Source organism: Ornithodoros turicata, chromosome 2 (genome assembly GCF_037126465.1).
Source record: "Ornithodoros turicata isolate Travis chromosome 2, ASM3712646v1, whole genome shotgun sequence".
Lineage (NCBI taxonomy): Eukaryota > Metazoa > Arthropoda > Arachnida > Ixodida > Argasidae > Ornithodoros > Ornithodoros turicata.
In genome coordinates this window covers 87,095,069-87,115,469 of record NC_088202.1, presented here as the reverse complement: position 1 = coordinate 87,115,469, position 20,401 = coordinate 87,095,069, and the positions used below count along the sequence as shown (strand labels likewise).

Genomic DNA, 20,401 nt, shown 5'->3' with positions numbered 1-20,401 from the left:
GACGACCGATAACAGCATGGACGCAAGGCAGATCTTGCAGGTTACATAATCGAAAGAGCGATGACAAACTGGCCCTATGGACGCAGCAACGAACGCATAACGCTGTTCTACTCTCTGATGATTGATCAGATCGATACATTACGTAAGCTTTAACGCGATATGAAGCATTCATGTCGTGTTTGCACAGTCACCCTCTGTCACCATCTGTTGTAGATGTGCCTTAAAATCGGGGAGCTTGTTACTCTGGCTTCGAGGATGTCACGGCATCGCGAATTTGCTAGGGCCTTTCTATACAATGCATCCATACTGGGGCAAAGATAATCCCTCCAGTCAGGCGCAAATCTAGAATGCCCCCCCCCCCCCCAGTCAGAAGAATACAGGATCCGCCCCTGCCTCCAGAGCCAAATGCACTTGAACCTCGGGCAGTTGCGATGCTCCAGGAAATGCAGACACAATTGCCTTCAATGCTGCGAGTACCACAGAGAACAGTCCCAGAGAAGGCATTTCTTCGGTAGCTGATGATGTTCACTGTCTTCTCACGCCTGTTGGTTCCGTCGCATTAGCGTAAGGGCGTGTGATCTCTCTTGATGGGCTAGAAGGTGTTGGTTGGCTGGTATATTTTTGTCTTGATTGTGATGGTGTTCCGCGGTCTCCGTTCGCTTGGTGCAGATCGAGGTGGAATTGCAGGAGATTCTTGTGCGTGCGTAGTAGATGTAAAGGTGGCATTATCACTCCTGGGAGCGTCAGGTCGTGGTATCCGTTCCTGGTGTCTTGTGGTAGCGGCCAAATAATCTTTCCTTTGAAATATCACTTTATTCTCGTCAGTAAAGGCAGCCAGGTTAGACTGTCGTGTAACGCCTTAAAGTCACGTCAGAAGCTCACGGAAGCCTACAAAACGTAGCAGGCGAAAAAAGAACAACAACAACGCACTCGAATCTGAATATATTTCATTGTAACATTTATTTGTAGAAATACTGAGCAATACTTTGCACGTCACTGTACAGATCACAGTTTCGTATGGCACAATTATCACCACAACATACTGGCAGTCGTCGCTCTCATGACACTTCTTTATGCTATATCGCAAACGTAACAAAAATGTTATCACAATAAACTGGATACACATCCGCTTGATCGCGTGCAGTCGTAAACGTCCCACTGTAAGCTAATGAAACTTACAGCTCACGTTATACAGTTACATAGCAAATGTTTTCATACAAAAAATCGTTTGACCCCGACATATCGATCATAAATACGACTAGCGTGTCACATTTTTGCACACGCCGCTTTACACCCGTTCGCCGGCACAACGTGTAGAATTCCTTTCGCCCATTTTTCGCAGGAAGTCAATGAAACACTTTTCATCCGCGAAATGCACTGGTCGCCTCCTTTTGTCGTGATCTAATCGAATTTCCGTTCCGCAAAAGCAAAGAATATCATCAATGAGAAACTGTTCCCACATAATTAAGGCTTCAGTAATAGGAGTACCATGGACCACTCTCTTTTCCTCCTCTTTCGTCTTCTTCTTCTTTTTTCTTTTCTCAATCTAAATGTCACCATTCGTATACGCAGCAACGATAGTAGGACACCCTAATTTCGGGATGCGTTGCTACAATACCTGGTGGCTCACTAGTTCAAGTGGGCTCTAATTTTTTTTACATATTTCCAATGTATCCGGGTGAGGACTGTCACAGCCCTTTTAAATCTGTCGTACTTCAGTTGAGTGCTTACCAAACAAAACATATTACCATTTTAGCCGTGCACGAACATTTGTCAGTCTCGCCATGAGCATAAAATATAGCGTGTAATGCTTCAACGAAGGACATCAACAGGCGTCTTCATGTGGCGGAGACTGTCTGAGGTTTTTAGGAACCGCGCGGAAACTAGGCAGTACAAGAAATTTCAGCTGGGATCTCTTCGCATGCTTAGAGATGCGACAACATGAGATAAATGTGAGATCTCAGGTAAATTCGACCTAGACTGTGCTCACGAACTTGCACAGAGTGCTCGAAAATGTTTGAAACTACAGGGGTTAGACAAAATAACTCGAACACCAACCACGCATCGCACGTTCTTTTCTTAATATGGAGTATGACCCCCTTTCGCACCTAATACAGCTGAAATACGTCAAGGAATGGAGAAATACGTTTCAATCATGAACAACATTCATGTCAATTTTGTGCCACTCTTCAACCAGTATAGGAGCTGACTCTTTGGTGGAAGCAGGCAGTGGGAATCTACTCGTAACCCTGTTCTCCAGAATACCCAATACAGACTCTATAATATTCATGTCTGGTGACTGAGCCGGCCAGGGCTGATGTGTAAGTTCACTTTGATGCTCCTCGAACCAATATCTATGTACAAATAGAGGTGGCCGAGTCATTTTGTCCAACTCCTGTAAATGAACGAGTCATTACAACGTCAAAGGCTGCCTGAAACGCATGTCTTCGAATTTGCCATAAAACGCGTGTAAGTTGTCTTTCGTACTATACGAAAGATATTACTTGTGTAGAGCCCAGAGATGACGAGCTGCCGTATACTCCCCATCCACCCTGTAGGACTAGAAACTCCGCTTCCAGGGAATATCCGTTTGTTCCCCGAAGCAAAACCCCTTAGCAGACCCCGCATGGCTAGATGATTCCCATGTATTGTGGTATAACAACGCACCAAACGTCGCAGACTAAGGGAACGACAGGACAACTGCTTGCCCTGTCGATTACTAAGGCTGTGGGACCTAACTGTCGGATCTACTACTGTCGGAACATCCAACCTACAAAGGTTAGACCTACGCCGTTGTACTGCCGTTTCTTTACTCTGAGTTGTTTGTGCTCCTTTTAAGCATGTTGTACCCCGACCAACTACCCCACTTGATGACCTTAGTATTGTGGTACGTCCCGCCGTTCTGGGACATCACCTGACTATAGCGTCGTAATCACACCAGCCAGACGGCCTCATTGCAAAAAAAGAAAGAGAAATAAGGGAAGAGACTGTACTATGCACTCAATCTGACTCGGACTCATCATTGGCCGTTTTCTCACTATTAAGTGATTTCTGACTTAGCAACTTCAACTTCAACCTCCAGTATCTTCGCTGCAAATCGGCAACCGAATGTTGCTTTTTGAGCAGTTCTACTTTCAGACGATGCTCTTCCTCGGCATGTATCCTCTGCAGTTCCGCTAGTTCATGTTGCACAAACGCCTGTCCAGGTGGCACACGGTCTTCTTCGTCTGGCAAGCAATTACTGTCGTCGGCTAGCTCAACACTGGCCACAATTTCTTCAACTTCGCCGTTGGTGTGCAACGAAGGTTGAGAATTTTTACAGTGATGGTCGACGTCCACGGAAGGTCTTAATCTGGCGTCCAGCGGAGCCTCATCAGATAAGTCGATGCCTCGTGCTTCAGGGGAAACAGCGGTATCAGGAACTTCCACTTTAATTCTGGGCAGAAACGTCGTGGAGTTGTTGGCTATTCCCTGGAATGTAAGCTGGTGGGGCGCGGTACCACGCAGGTAGAGCTCCATCTCGCGGAATCTGTTCTGTTCCTCTGTAATGGAAACAGTGGATTTTAGGGTTTATCCAAACGCGCAACTCAACAAAGATATTCATTTGGGCTAGTTGATATTCCAAAAGACTTATCAAATCCCACCGAACAAGACACGGGACACGGGAAGCTTGAATCACTCACCCTTCAGTCTTTCATATTTGCTGCCCTTATACACATATCCACGCAACTTTACACCTAGTTTTCGAAAAATTGTGGAGTGGCTATCGTATTCATGACGATCTCACATCTGATGATCCTGTGCATATTTCACACAGCTTCAGATGCAAAATAACCATCGCCATTCACGCACCGTAACGTTAGCTATGCCCCAATTGTCTATTTAAACCAAGCGTTTGCAATTAACGCGAAACGCGTACTTCACCAACCTTACTGGATACATTGTACGTACGTGTTTCCTGTGCAGTATCTTGGCATTTACCTTATACTAGTACCATATTTACCAAGTACCCTCTCTGTTTCGTGAAACGTGGTGAAAAGGTATCCACATAGAAATGTATTCAGTTCTGGAAACTCCCCATTCATCATCAGGCCATTATACAGGTTCGTACCTGTATAAGGGCCTGATGATGAATGGGGAGTAATGGCCTGCGAGATCCTCAGGCATGATACCCTTTAGATTTTTTCTTGCGGGGATACATCAAAGATCGCGTTTACGGCACCGAAACAACAACGCCAGACGCGTGGATGAACAAGATCACAAAAGGTTGTCGTGATCCACAAATGTATTTAAAAGGTGCCAATAATGCACAGCTACGGAAGTACGCTTCTTCGAGCACAATAAAGTTGTTTATTCAGTGCTGCACATGTACCAAGAGCTTGACACCATCAAGTTTGTTTTGTGTTTTGTTTTTGTTTTTTAAGTCTTGAGAGAGGTCAGCCAATATCCCAGTTTTCAAAGCGCTGTGTATTGACGATTTGATATTGATTTGAGTGAAAAAAAAGGAGGAAGAACGCTGCATATTGTGCAAGACTGCGTTGAAAAAAAAGTTAAAAATCGGGCGCTTTGGGACACCTTCAAAGCGCAAAAAGCCCTAGTGCAGGCGAAGAAAAGGCTAAACACAACAAGTTGTTGAAAATAAAGTTATTGGCTTGTTAGACCAGTGCTCGTGTTGTGTGTTGTCTTTTCTTTGTGCCCTGCACTGGAGCTTATAGCGCTTCTAAAACAGCGTCACATGCTATTTAATGCTGCTCTTGATATTTGTACCTTATATGCAGTACACGAGGTGTTTCGCGTAACTTGAACAAAGCCGAAAACAAAATTGGCACGAGACCGGCGGTATATCGATAGTCGTTTGTTTGGTTTGGTGCATTGGAAAATAAAATGAAAATTATGGCACGCGTGAAGAGGAACGGCTATGCAGTCCAGTTACAGATGATGTAAAGTAAGTAAAGTGATAATTAATAAAGAAACGAAAAATGAGACGGAAGACGGTTGCGTGCCACATGGTCAGTCACAGTAAATCACAGTGTATCCACTAGCTTGGTGTCTGCAAAAAAGAAAAAAAAGAAAGAAGCACAAACGCCTGCAGGGCTTGGAAGTGCTTGGTCGGGAGTCATGGACGTGGTACTTTCGTCGCGTCAAAAGGTCGGCTGTGCGGCCTTTCTAGCGATGCCTCGAGGAGATGCAGATGCTGACGATATCGTGGACAAGACTTCATGATACGTTTTGTGTACTCTACAAAGCCACACATTCGGTGGTTCGGGGAGTGTACCTTTCGCAGTGTGTGTAGTTCGCGGACTATTTCTACGACTCAGAGAGCTAGCCGTCTCGCACAAGTAAAATTATTTTTTGTACTGAACGTAATTAATTAATTGGAATTATGCGCTTTCCTAAAAATATGAATATTAGAGCCAAAGTGTCAATAGGAAATTTGTAAAACGCATTCACAGACCCCGGATTCAACAACAACTACATGAATGACGATAGGATGAGGTGGTTCACCGCAACTATTGCCGCACCATACCTGAGTGCATGTGGGTTCAGTTGTTTTCAATCAAGTGCCTTTTGCGTGGTTCCTTTTTCCAGGCGAAAGTCCGCGAAATTTCAAATAACCTCACATGACTTCCCATCGATACGATAATGACATCGTCCAGGGCCCAGTTGATGACATCTATTGCGACCTCTCACAGGTACAAATTCGCCATGTCTTATTTGAGCAGGGCTGCGCGCTACAGCTCACAGCTGCTGCCATGCTCGATGACTTCCAGAACAGTACATCACCCTGTATTTCCACCTGGGTCCTTTCAGAACAGTACATCGCAAGGTACGAACCTGTATAATGGCCTGCGAGATCCTCAGGCATGATACCCTTTAGATTTTTTCTTGCGGGGATACATCAAAGATCGCGTCTATACGGCACCGAAACAACAACGCCAGACGCGTGGAAGAACAAGATCACAAAAGGTTGTCGTGATCCACAAATTTATTTAAAAGGTGCCAATAATGTACAGCTACGGAAGTACGCTTCTTCGAGCCATTTGTTGTAAGGACTAATTTAGGTTCAAAAGGAAACCTTCTGATCTGGTCGCTTTATTCCTCTCCGTCTTTGTTTCATGACGGAATACAATGATGGAAAGTAATTGTTCTGAGGCTGGAACATACAAAGGGACAAGCACAGCACAAGCCTCAAAAGTGATGCTTTTTCGAAGATCGCCATATTTCAACGGAATGCAATGTTGTTTCCATTGGATCTCGTTTATCAGATAAAGTCGCGCATGCTTCCCATCATCCGAATGAAGTTGTTGACGCGGGCCGTTAGACCTACTGTCGAAGCTCATATGATGACTGCAGTTAGACCAATATAGACATCGACGCCACGTCGCTTCGTCACGGCTACCATGCGGGCTTCCTGAGCACGCTTGAGAGCCCTACAACCGCAGTTTTAGCGCAGGCGGGAGATACCGTGAGATTTCTTGAAATTTCGTGAGCTTTCTTGGAGCCTGAAAGAAGGAACCCCATAACACGTACTGGATTGGAAACAACTGAATCCAGGGGTCCTGAACGCGCTCTTCAATTTTACCTATATTTGTTCAAATAGTGTCTCAAAATTACGTAATTGCAATTAGAACTGCGCAGGACGACTGCTATGCATCCTGTCTCGTTTTATTTATTTATTTATTTATTTATTTATTTATTTATTTATTTATTTGCAGATACTACTCATTGTAGGAGTGGATACATTGAGAAACAACATGTATCATAAAAAAAAGACAGATAGAAAAATCAACAACAACAACACACGACATGAAAATGTATACATTGTACTTTGCTAAGATGCCCATTCACAGATTACACAAATATGATTGAAGCTTTGAAACAAAAGCAGATGCCGCTTGGGACGTGACAATACTGTCCGGTAATTCGTTCCATTCATTAATAACCCGTGCAGTCATTGCGATAGCTTATGGGTGTAATATGCCTAGAAAGTTTGTTTCTTTGAATTCTTGTTGAATGGTAAGATACATATTTGTGCGCGTGAAGCTTACTGTTTTCTCCCAACAACACGAAAAACAACTTTAACCTAGCAATTTTAGATCTCTCCGACAGAGGGGGAAGTTGCGAGCGCTCCAAAAGTTCAGCTGTACTTTGATCGCGGTTGTAGTTATTATGGATAAACCTGACGGCGCGCCTCTGTACCTGTTCTAGCCTGTTACAGAGTTAACTGAGTAAAAGGAAACCATACAATACTAGCGTATTCCATGATGGCACGCACTAAAGCTGTGTAGGCTTTAAGCTTAGTATCTTGCGTTGCGTGCAGGAGGGTACTTTTGAGGCACCAGAGCTTTTGATTTGCCCTAGCTGCTACCATTGTGGTGTGTTTGTTCCAACGCAAGTCTTTTGTGAATAATAACCCAAGGTACTTGTGTTCTTCAACTGTCTCCAGCGTTGTACCCTTGATATTGTAGGTGAAGTCATAGGATAATTTCTTAGGAGTTATACGCATTACAACAGTTTTGTTGGTGTTGATTTCCATCTGCCATGTTTCACACCATTCAACAAAGTTATGTAGTGCACTATTAAACTCTACTTGGTCGCGGATGGATACAATTTCGTTATAAAGTGTGCAGTCGTCAGCAAACAGCTTAATCGGTACTTTCAAGTTGCAGACTGCATCGTTAATGTACAACAAAAACAGTAGGGGACCTAGCACCGAGCCTTGCGGTACCCGAGAATAAACAGAGCATACTGAAGATGTTTCGCCACTGAAACACACGAACTGTGTACGGGAAAGAAGGTATGAAGTTAACCAGGCATACAGTTGAACACTCTTGCATACACAGTTGGTTTTATATAATAGTTTAGGATGAGAGACTTTGTCAAACGCTTTTGAAAGTCGTTCGCGTACGATGTATAGCTGCGTTCAAGTTATATGTTATCGTACGTAAATATGAGTCACTGTGAGCAATGTGTGAACGCGGCTCACCTTTCCTTCAGCAGCATCTGCAGAGGGCTAGTAAACTTTTGGGAGTATCGCAAGCATACGGCAAAAAGTGTCGCGGGCGCGAAGTGTTACAGTTCCAAAATGCTGAGATTCCCAACGTTTAGCGCCAGCACACCCGTTGCTGCTCGATCGCTGACTGACATTTCATTTTCTCCCTCCACCTTTTCTCCTTTTCCCTTTTTTTTTTCGAATGATCATAATTCCCCCACTAGCTGCTTCATAAGCGGCACATCCAGAAGCGTATAGCCAGAAAAATATTTCGGAAAGGGTTCTACAGAACTTAAAATGGGGGGAGAGGATTTCAAACTCGTTTTCCCTCTTCCAAATGCACTACCACAGGTACCCAACAGGTACAGGGGGACTGGATCCACCCCTGCTACGCCACTGAGCACATCGGCACAGATGGTAGAACCCCCAGAGGCTAAGTATTCTTTGCTCACATAGTAGTGATTTGAGATTGGCGCCATAGGAGGACGCCGCGCTAACACTGTCCTGTAGCGCCGCACTTGGAGCTGTTGCAGAAGCTGCTGTCGTCGGGGCAGCAAGGAACCAGTTGCGCGGCGGACTGGAAAACCTCTCTCCCATCACCTCGCGTGCCGTCGTGCACAGTAGACGAAACTCGTTCGTCTTGCCCTTCGCGATCACTGTCTGCGATTAGAGCTTGAAGGCTTCGCGGAAAATTCCTACTGCCTCGACTGTGCGGTCGCACACCCAATAGTACATGCGCGAGCGTATCGTTTATTTGTTTATTATCCAACACGGCGTTGCAGATAGAGATCTTTGAACGCTCGCTGACCATTTCATGTGTACCGGTTGTGTGCTTCAGGTGCATTTCATAACAACGAAAAGAAAATATGTTTGCCGTGAAACATTTACATAATACTGTAAGAGAGCTCAGACCCGCGAAGATAACACACCGCGTCTTTACTGTTTAGCTTGTTATCTGATGACCACGCGCACTTCAGACTCGGTACGACCGTATGAGGAAGCATCGCATTGGAATCCAGATGCTTATCTCGCATCGTTGAGTGCACATTTCAGACGTCCCGCGCAATCGCGAAAGAAAAAGCGCACATGACGTATACGAAAGCACATAGCGCAGACAGATTTGATTAAAACGAACTGCAAGCACGTGGGACTATATTTACCGCTCTAAACGCACAAACCGTGACTCGTGGATCATAGCGGTGTCCCGTGAACACTCACCGGTGAAGTAGACTTCTTTGGCGTGACACCGGTGCCGGAGCATGCTGCCGGTGCCTTTCTTGCTGGAGTACGACACAAAGTTTTTACAGTGCACGCATCGTGCGAAGTCCCGGAGCTCGCCGTCGAGCACGACGAGCTCGAAATCTTTCCACGAGGCGCTCTTGGCATTGAACTTGGTCATGAACCTAAACCTGTGAGGCTGGTGCCGGTGCAGTTCATAAAGAAAGTCCTTCGTGAAGGCGCCGTGAAATGGCGGTGCCTCGTCCATGTTGGCACGGGAGCTGCTGCTGTTATCCCGAGAGGGGAAGCCTGCGCGTGAGTCCACATTTGCCACTCACGGCCCATGACGCAGGCGGCGGCCTCTTCCCCACGCACGCGACGATCGATTCCGCACGCGGCTCACGAAGCCTTCTCCTCTCCGCTGTCCTCCTATCTCTCCGGCATTCGCTTTCTCCACTTGCAAACGCTTTTCAGGGTTCCCCACAAGCGGCAAATCCAGAACGCCGAGACTGTTTGCGCCGGTTGGAGAAACCGTAATAAAATGTAACGATCGACTTCTTTCACTGTATCCACGGCATATTTGCGTTATGCTCTTACCAACTCCAGTTTCGTCCCCTCAATGGTGTCTCAAAAAACAATTTCGTTGCAGTAGTCACACTTCGTACTGGCCGCCCGCGATCCATGGAATATCTCATATTTCCCGTTGGGAGGCAAGCCTTGTCTCTGCATACGAATTAAATAAATATAAATGTGCCATAGGAATGCACGCTTTCGCCGCAGTTCCTACGAAAAGCACGACATCAGGCTGAGAAGGGGACATTTGACCACATTTGCGGCGGTTACTCATCGTTAATTAATGTGTGCGCTACGAACTGCCATATCGCCAAGATTTATTACTTCGCAAGATTTCTGAGTGGTGCCACTTGACGTCACATTTTCCTCACACATACGTGACACATGATCTTAGTACGAAGGAAAAGAAAGGCGAACGAATTTATTTTCCTTTTTTAATAAACATATTCCCCCATGATCGAAGTACTCCCGCAGCACACCGTCATAGTATAGGCAGTACGTCCTAAATAATCGTACGGGGCCAAAGCTTTCCGCAGTCCAGCCTGCGCCACATGCAACATGGCGTAGGATATATATGACCAGCCCTTACTCTAAATTATTACTTCGATTAGGCCGTACAGAGAGTTGCCGCGTTGACAGTATGAGGTATTCACCTCGGTGCTGTAACCGAACAACAACGTGTTCTTTTTTTTTTTTTTTTCCTATTTTGTGCATGAAACAACAACAACTTTATTACGGGCAAGCAAGGGGTTACCGGCATTTTGTGCATGATTATACGCGTGCTGACCAAAAAATCGTTGACCAAGACCAAAATGTGATAGTCGACTTTCACATCAACTGTGACGCTCCACTATGACATTTGTAACAACATTTGCCAAATGGCTTGCCCTATAATCAAAGAGCACGTGCGCATGCTGGCAACAAACTTTTTATCCGGCTAGGGTCGCATGCACAGACGCTCTCATCTTCCAAGCCCTTTTCCCACTGTGTCTATAGCCCCTGTGCTTCCAACACAAAGATCGATACAGGCTGATGCTGAAAGAATGCAAGTTCGGAGGCGCTCATCGATTCGGGTGTGGACGGGAACGGATCTCTTCTTTCAGTGGCGTCGTTTTGGAGGTGGAGATATCTAGTCTCATCCTGTCTGATCATCAGTTCGCCCCGTATCCCAATGCCTTTATACTCAATAGCACGGGCAGTGAATTGAGCACGCTCTCCGTGCGCGTGCAGGATACACTGGCAGGGCTGTTCAGAATAAAGGATGGATATAGAAGCGAACTGAGAATAATAAGGCGATGAGTCTTGAGCACTGTTGAGACTAACTTTCGAAGACTTCGTGCAATCTATCCTGCTGCGAACCTATTATTTTCTGGGGTTCAAAATTGCACTGCGGGTCGCGGCTTAGGACTGCAACCGGGTTGTGCACGACCCTGCTCAAGTTACTCCATCTTAAATACTTTTGGGAGTAACTTTGTACCTTACAGACACATTTGAGAGCCACTAATCTCAACTTCGTTACTTTTTGGAAATAGCTCGTGCTCATTTCTTAAGTTACTTCTAAAATACTACTTCAGCCTGTTTTGGTTGTACGCTATGCCACTTGCACGTGCACACATTTCATCTCAGACTTTCTGGGGCACTCTAGTGTCACTAAATAAGCGTAGCTTATTTAGTGACTAGAGTCACTTTTTAGTGACTCTAGGGCACTCATGCCTGCAGAGACGGGCGGCGCGTTGGATTTACTGGATACGCGGAACAGTGTGTTGACCGGAAAAGCATGTTAGTGAGTGCTCCGGATCATAGATGCCAGGGGAGAAAGGATCGGTGTTTCATGGAGTCATAGCGAGTGAACGGCTACAAATGTTAAAAAATGCTAAAGTGTTATGACAGTAAACGGCTAATATGTATCCATGAACGGTACACATAGTTGCCATTACTGAAACATGGCTGTCAGATTCCATTCTTAATAGTGAATCCGTACCACATAATTATCTCGCTTTTCGTGCAGACAGATCAATGCATGATAGTGAGGTTGCCTTATTTGATTAATTCAATTCAATTATTTTTATTATCGCAATACATAGAACACAATACATTTGTATTTCGAAGGGTTTGCGAGACCATTAAGGCGATTGACTAGAAATGTGTTCCGACTCCCTAGCCTTGAGTTGAGTTAGAGTGTAAAAAAAGAGGAAGAAATTAAATCGCTAGCCTTCTTCGTATAACGTTGAATCTGTGTGGTGCAAAGTATACAATCGTGCCATCAACGTTTCATCGTTGCCCTCGCATGTATCGTCCTCCTCGTTCTTTCTTAGCTATTTTCTACAATAATGAAAGAGTATATGTATCGTGATTACTTGCAATGTGTCAAGTTAATCCTAATGGGATTACACATTAATGTTCCATCACCAACTTGGGATACACTGACTCCTGGTTATCAGGACGCAGTTATAGACATTCGTTAAATTGAGCTTGCAAACACTTTCGACTTAGTCCAGGTTGTCAGCTGTCCAACATGTATACAGTGTTAATCGTCGACATTACTTGACTTTTTACCTAGATTCTACCTAGTTACGCTATCTATTGAAAATTATATACTCGTGTGATGTTGTCGACTGCCTCTCCGACCATCGAGCAATATTAGTTCGGGTCAATATTACGTCTTCTTCTTTTTAAGTGTTAAGAGAGGTCAGCCAATATTTGTCTTGATACTCTTTAAAAAAAATTATTTCACCCGGACCAAAAAAATCGCACACAAAACACACACAAAAGAAAATCACAAACACAGGAAAATTGAAATGCGCGGAAGCACACGTGTCACAGGTCCCGCAGGTTTGCGGTCCAAGTTCAAGTTGCGGTGAATGTTCAAGGTCCATTCCATTGTTTGAGCTAGCCATAGCGCGATAGTTGACGAATTATGCTTTACGTTATTGTGTCTTAGTGAAACAATTGATGTTGACCTTCTGTACCGAGAATTTCAGAAACTGGTTGCATCTTGTGTTACCCTATTTGTTCCAGTCAGGTTTAAGAAGGAGGTATGTGGATCATCTATGAACAACACGCTAAGTCTTACAGTTTACATGTCGACATGGAATGAGTAAGGCATTTGCGCTCACGATGTACATCTGAGTATCTGCTAAATTCGCTATGGAATTTATAGGACACGCTTGAATTCAAGATGTGCAAAACCTACCTCTCTCTTTATTGAATGCCATCAGGGCATTCAAAGTATCTGAATAAAAATAAATAAAAGTAAATAAATATCATTATCGTGCTTATTGAGGTCTAACCCCGGAAGGCTTTAGAGTACAATTATTCCAAAGGTATAGGAACCGCAGGCCTTTGTATTTGATGGCGTTTTATGCATACGTCGGCATTTCCTAAAAACTGCATTCAACATCATATACGACCTTTCCCACAGCCCATAAGAGTGCATCATCATCACAGCCCACGACATCATAATCCATCATTCGACATCACCATCACAACTCATCAAATCATTGCCCATCATTCAACATCACAGCCCATCACATCATTACCCATCATTTGACATCACAGCCCATCATATCATAGGTCAGAATTCAACTTCAGAACTCGTTCTGAATCCAACTTAATTTTGAAGATGGAATTTGAATTCTGTCCTTCCTAGTTCCTAGTGCCTTCTTGTGATTTACTTGTGGCGGCCCGTGGACGACGATGACGACGTGCCTCTGCTGCCACGCGCTACGGCACTGGCACGGCAGTTCTACCGGCATCGTCCTAGCGTGGGGCTACGCCCATCTGCCCGCTGGGACATTCCATCATCGCCGGTCAGGACTCATGTAGAGGAACTCCACCTCCTCTACATTTGGTGACCCGAACAACGAACATCATGTTCGGCGTAATTCGGCCACTCAACATCCTAAATTTTTCGGCGGCAAACCAGCAGCGAACCACCCTCTAGCAGGAAAGGCGCACCGGGACCACTGTTCCACCGGGGACCCGCAGGGAGACCACAGTAAGCTGGCTTTCCGGCCTCCACCTGCTTCATGATGGTCCTCCCCGGCACTTCTCTGGCGGCAACCGGCATTCACGCTGTCGTACCGGTCGCGGTACTGTCGCCCACTCAGCAACTCATTCACTCAGCAACAACGCTCGACAGCAGTCACTCCACAAGCACAAGCCGTGTGCCCAGTCGTCCACCATCCACGAGCCGTCATCATTCTCCTCTTCATGGTATCGACGCGGACCTCAGCCGCATGCACCGCTCCGCGTCTGAGGGGGGGAGCGATGTGGCGGCCCGTGGACGACGATGACGACGTGCCTCTGCTGCCACGCGCTACGGCACTGGCACGGCAGTTCTACCGGCATCGTCCTAGCGTGGGGCTACGCCCATCTGCCCGCTGGGACATTCCATCATCGCCGGTCAGGACTCATGTAGAGGAACTCCACCTCCTCTACATACTCATCGGAGTGGTGCTCTTGAGGATCTGGAGCACATTCTTCTTCATTGCCCCCACTACCAACCTTCCCGAACCGCACTCTCCGAGTCTCTCAGTCAGCTGGACTCTCGCGCCCCTTCTCCCTATCGAAATTTCTTGGTCCCTGGCCCCATCCAGCCCAGCAACGATCTGCGCTCAAAGCTCTTTTGACATTTCTGGACACCCTGATCGGACTTCGATCGTTATTGTGAAGGGGCTCATTATTTTATTCCCCACATCCCCACCAGCAATGGGGTAGAGTATCGCCTCTGGCGATGAGCCTCCCCACTCTCCATCTCAAAATAAAGTTGTTGTTGTACTCATCGGAGCAGAGCGGTGCATTTGATTATAAAATGAAACGGACAACAAGTAACTCGTTCAAATATTTAGGAGTATTTCTAAACTATGGGTTGACGTGCACTGATCACATTGATATGATTACTTCGAAAGCCTTAAGAAAGTTCGGATACTTGAAGAGGACATTAAGAACATCCTCTCTGTCCATTACCTGCCAGATTACCTGCGTTCAAAACTTTAATACGACCAATTTTGCGATATGCTACAGAAGTCTGGGATCCTTTTTCCAATTTGTGGTTCACTAAACTGGATACCATGCAAAACAAGTCTATTCGTTTCATCTTGCCTGAGTATGATCCCGCTTTCTCCCAGTGTGGCCCTTACCGAACTTGATTTGAACTTCATATCAGGCGCAGGGCGTTCCGTTTAACAACATTTGGTGCTGTTGTTACCCGCAGTTAAAGCTTTATGTAAGCAATACTTTTCTTTTTCTTCTTCACTAAGACGATCACGTAGATTAAATATTGTGCAGTGTTCATGTAGATTTGACTGTTTGAAGTATAGCTTTTCCCACTGTGCGTCAGTGAATGGAATGCCACTTATGGTTTTGCCTTCAAGCTAGTTTTCAGCTCCTGATATAGCCTCCAACTAAGGCTGTAGAAATAAATTATTAAATTAATTGAAATGAAAAAATTCAAAATTGGGAACAGTTGATTAAAACAAGTGACTCGCTCGCTTACTTTCGTCTTGTGTGGCTCTTCCTCGCCCTCTGAGCACAGTGTCGTGTATATCCGCGCGAGCGGCATTATTGAGCGAGATACCTGCGGAGGGGCCCAAGCATGCACCAAGAAGATTGATTGATTGACTGATTGATTGAAAATTAAAAATATGAATAAAATATGTAACATATAACACGTCGCGTGAAAACAAGAGTATCTATTTCATTTTGTTTGTATTTGTTAGAGACTGAATTTTACAACCTGTACCTTGATAGCGTCTTAATGCCATTTGAGCGAGTAATTTTATGAGCATTTAGTGTTCTAGTCAGTTACTTTTCAAGATTGACTATTTAGTACTTTCTGCTTTTTTGCATGATGTCACAAAGTACGTAAAAGTATTTAAATTAAAATTTAAACACTTTTTTGAGTACCTTCGACAAGCCTGTATCGTACGCACCATTCTCGATATGTCTGTCAAATGTACGTAAATATTTTTAAACAACAGCCATAATAAATAATCAATAATAATAGTTTTAATTACCCACATTTGTGATGGGAGGCACTAGCAAAAAGTGGCAGCTTGACAAGGCCAGGCTCCGCCTTTGCAGTTGAGTTTTTACGGTCGGGCGGAAATCCCCTGGAAGTGAGTATATGTAACTATACAAGATGACTAATTACCTAAAATTCATTAATAAAGTATTTAATTAGGGAATTTCTGGTAAAAGCGATCTAGAAGAATGGGAGACAATTCCCGTTGACGGCTATTCTTTCTTTTAAAAACCCAGAAATGAGCGCGTGCCGTGAAATATCCATCTCACCAATGGGATAAGGCAGGGATGTTGGTAATACTTCATATTGTAACTGCAGCACGGAGACGGGACGAGCGACGAAGAAGAGGAGACGGGGAGGAGTACATTTATTAGACGAGAGGAAAAAAAAAACGGGGGAAAGGTCACCTAAGCGGGACACCGGCTTGCTATTCCGCACAGAAAGAAAATAAATGAAAGAAGAATAAAATAAATAAAAAAGAAAAGAAAAAGTTAGGAAATAAAGGATAAACTAACAAACGGTGAAAGAAGGATGAGATGGATTACAGAAGATGACTTTAAAAGAAAAAGCATGAGGTTAATGCGTTGAGGGTGAGAGTGGGGCACAGAAGAGTGAGATTGCACGACTGGAGTTCACAGGCTGTTCATAAGACCTGAATCGCTCAAGAAAGTCAAGACTACTTTGGTCACAGACCGCTGTGTGTGATGTCGTACTGGGCCGAGCAGAGTGTCCAGAGAAAGGTGTGTCCACCGCAGCTCGAGTAGGCGTCGTCTGAGCGTGGCTCGAGGGGTGTCGAATCTGTGACAGTCGAGGAGAAGATGTTGAATATCAGCTTCAACAGCGCAAGTGGGGCATTTGGGCGACTGGAGAAGACCCATTTTACAGAGAAGACGACGTGTCATGGCGGCATTAAGTCGCAGTCGGTGTATAATAGACGCTTCTTGACGCGAGCAGTGGTGTGTGGCACCGAAATCCATCGACGGCTCGATAGACCGGAGATGGTCGTTCAGTCGGACAGCGTCATCTTGAAACTGCCGAGTCCCGCTATGACGGAGTCGCTGTGTCTGTAACCGACATGCTGAGGCTGGAAGTGTTAGGAGACAGTTATTGGAGGAGACGGAGCGGGATTAGGACAGATCGTGTTGTGTCTCTGTCTGTCCTAATCCCGCTCGTCCCGCCTCCGTGCTGCAGTTACAATATGAAATATCCATCTCTGAAGTATGATATGCAAATGAGCCGAAACCGAAACAGCGCACGCCAGAAGCGCATCCCCTTTAGTCGACGGAGGCTTATCTGGACTGAAAAGCGACTGATCTGGCCAGAAGATCAGCACCTACTCAAAGCATTTCCATTGTTTCCCTATTATTTTTTTCGCCAACATCAACATCAACATCATCTTCATTGCTCCGGAGCACGTAACTCTCTGACGTGAAATGAGCGCTGTGCTCCCTGCGCTCCCGATGGCCGCGGTTTCATGCAGATCATTTGCATATCAGACTTCGGGGATGTGTATTATTTTAACGCACGTGTGCGTGTTTCGGAATTTCTTAAACGTGACATGTCTTTCCACGAGGATTGTCTCCCATTCAGCTATCTCGTTTTTGCCTGAAATCCCATAATTAAACAGTTCATTAATTAATTTTAGGCAATTAGTCACCTTGTAGTTGCATACTTTCTTCGATACGATGTACGCTTGGCTGTATAACTCAACTTCAAAAGCGACATCAAATGCTGTTCTTTTTTATTAAATAGAAGCACCCTGTACATGCATATGTAGAGTTTATTACACAACTATGAAAAGGATGAAAATGTGAACTAATTAAAGGATCAGCGATATAAATAGCGCTTATTTAACAGTATGAAACCAACTTTCCTCCTCGCTCTCCTTTTCCGACATCTCGCCAGATAAAGTCGCTCGTGCGGATACCCGGTAAAGAGGCTGGCGTCATCAGAACGTGTAATGAATTTGCATTGCCAAGTGTAGGATGGAACACGCGCGATGCTTGCCCACATCACTTCTCAGAAATAGTACCGCCCTCGTCCTAAGTACGAAGAGCAGGCTTTTTTGGTACTTTTGGCATTTAGCACGTGTAATGAATTTGATGTGGTTTGATAAGGAAAACATGTCATTTATGCATATGATGAAATGTTGTGGTCCCAGGATGCTCCCTCGTGGCAGGCCACTTGCGATACAGAGTGTGTTGAAATAATGACCACGAATAACATCAACTTGTTTTCGGTGTTCAATATAGGTGCGTATTAATTGACGGTGTGTCTCCGTTTCGTGTTACTTCTTTAGTAGCATTCGAATAACGAAGCTGAGGTGATGCAATGATTTCATACTAGTTGTTGAAACGAAATCTGAAAGCTAGGGTAGAAGGTGGGGTCCCGTGAATAGCTGGAAAGATCTGCCGGATGATTACCGGCGCCTTAAAACATGTTTATAACATAATAGTTTTATAAGTATAAACATAATATTAATCTAATTTGGTTGCAGTGATGATCATACGAATACACAAGGCTCAGTTGTTCTGCGTTGGAAATGAAATAGGTGGAAATGCCATTGGTAGATGTGATAGCGGATAACGTTGATAGCAACCGCGTCCGCACATGTACCCGCGCAGTGCGTGTAAGGGGTTTGCAGGTGGGATGCACAGCGTGCTCATGCCTGCACCTTGCATCAGATGTGACTGGGCAGTCCAGCATCCTATTGGCTTGCCCCAATCACGAGTAGTACCAACCCAAAATGTCATTCCGACTCAGTGAAAACGTTGACAATAATTATTGATAAAACACCTCCCTCGCCTTATCACGGTTTTTAGCTTTGTAGCGCCAGGCACTGACCGATGTGAACATGGGAATCCACGTGGATTCTGTAAGGGCCGTGTAACGAAGAGCGGGAATTTTCTGAACAAGACAACGCTTGACAGGGAAACCAAACCCAGAGTCGTAAAGTTCTGCGAGGTGTCACTTTGGACTAAAGTAACTATGTTTGTTTTATTTCGTATTATAAGTCAACTTCCATCAAAGACTCGGTGCACAAAACATAAATGCCTTCAGAGAACATTGCGCATTTTGACGCCTTTTCGAAAGAAACCGTAAAACTCCATAGTAAAACCGCCGTAAAACTCCAACTCTGGATTCTCCAAGAGTTGATGATGTCACTGAGAGTTCGTGAATCTATCTCCTATAGCTGCAAGGCGTTGCGTGTCCCAAGTTGCCCGGTACCAGGTACGAATAAAGTATCTACTCCAACGCAAGTCCTTAAGCAGCTCACTCTGAAAGATATCACAACGCATGCAGAAAGGACGATGGTTTTCACGGATGCATCCTCCAACACCACAGGATCTTCTTGCGCGTTAGTCATCCTGGACTCCAGTGTCCGCCATGGTGTGCGCTTATCGCACCAGACGTCTGCACGACTTCTACGACTGCAGAGCTGTACGCTGTTCTCAATGCCGTCCAGTACATTGCCGACCAAGCAACACCTGGTGACTGCAAGGTCAATCTTTTCTGATTCTAAGCGCGGCCTTCAAGCACTACGCGCACCTGTTGCCTCCAGTGGACTTGTGGTCATAGTTTACGACATCATCTTATCATACAATGCCGCTGTCGCAAAAGGGCGCACAATCGAGCTCCATTGGATCTCCGGTCACATCAGCATTGCTGGGAATGAGGCTGCTGCCAGAGAGGCACCTGATGCTCACCAAGGAGGTCCCACGCAAAAGATATATTTCACCTCTGAGGATGCGAAACATATATTGTGCGTCATCCAACGTCGTTCAGTTCGGAGTCAGTGGTCGAATTCCGCAGTGCCGACGTCGCTGCTGCGCAGAATTGACCCGGACCTGTCTTACCGAATCCCTCCTCGATGTCCCGGCTGCTTGAAGCTTTGCTTCACACTTAATGTGCCATTGGCCAACACATTTCTGTTCAAGATATGCGCTCACCCTTCATCGTTGTGTTCAACCTGTGGTGTGCGTGAAGATTTGGAACATGTTCTCAGATGTGTGCGGTTTCGATCTGCACGTTTGCAACTTCACAGATCCCTGCACCGCCTTAACAGCCGACCCTTTCACGTCGTGAAAGTGCTTGGCCGTCTGTGTACCATACATGGCTAGATCTTTCTGTATAGCCATGCCTGCTGCCTTTTCGACTTGCCCATTAAAAAGCCTGTCTTCAAAAAGAATGTGAGAATGTAGAAGAAAGTGATATAGTATCCAAATCTCAACTGCATACGTGTGGAGACGTATTGCTTGCTGCTTTTGTGCCTAGGAACAGACATGCAAAGGCCCATGGCAGATACTCATACAACGTGCGGATTGGTGTGCCATATTTTTACAACAAATTTCCGGTGACTGCTCTAATGCTTAAGCTCCATTTATTGTTTATTTCAGAATATCTTCATCTCACTACCAGTGGGTGTCGACGTTGTGGTTGTTTTGTATTCTCGTTTCTCTTACACGATCTTTCTGCATAATACTGTTATGTGATACATCATCGTGGGATACATTTGGAAGATGCATTTTAAATACATATCAATGTTAATTGCTGGGCCCCTTAGGCATCGTTACTAGAGATCCTTGCTAGCA

At 45.1% G+C, this 20,401-nt stretch overlaps 1 protein-coding gene across 1 annotated transcript; it reads right to left on the bottom strand.

Annotated features, from left to right (window-relative positions):
* Positions 1-937: 937 nt before the first annotated feature.
* On the bottom strand, positions 938-9,614 carry LOC135383818 (uncharacterized). Its single transcript, XM_064613137.1, has 2 exons — positions 9,212-9,614; positions 938-3,542 (listed from the first exon to the last, which is right to left on the bottom strand). The coding sequence occupies exons 1-2, from the start codon at positions 9,477-9,479 to the stop codon at positions 3,001-3,003; spliced, it is 810 nt and encodes a 269-aa protein (XP_064469207.1). The 5' UTR covers positions 9,480-9,614; the 3' UTR covers positions 938-3,000.
* Between the last annotated feature and the right edge of the window lie 10,787 nt (positions 9,615-20,401).

Excerpts from the sequence above, each read along its gene's own strand:
- LOC135383818 (XM_064613137.1), bottom strand. The coding sequence starts at position 9,479 with ATGGACGAGGCACCGCCATTTCACGGCGCCTTCACGAAGGACTTTCTT. Across the intron at positions 3,543-9,211 it reads CAAAGAAGTCTACTTCACCG|AGGAACAGAACAGATTCCGC; the intron begins GTGAGTGTTCAC and ends TTTCCATTACAG.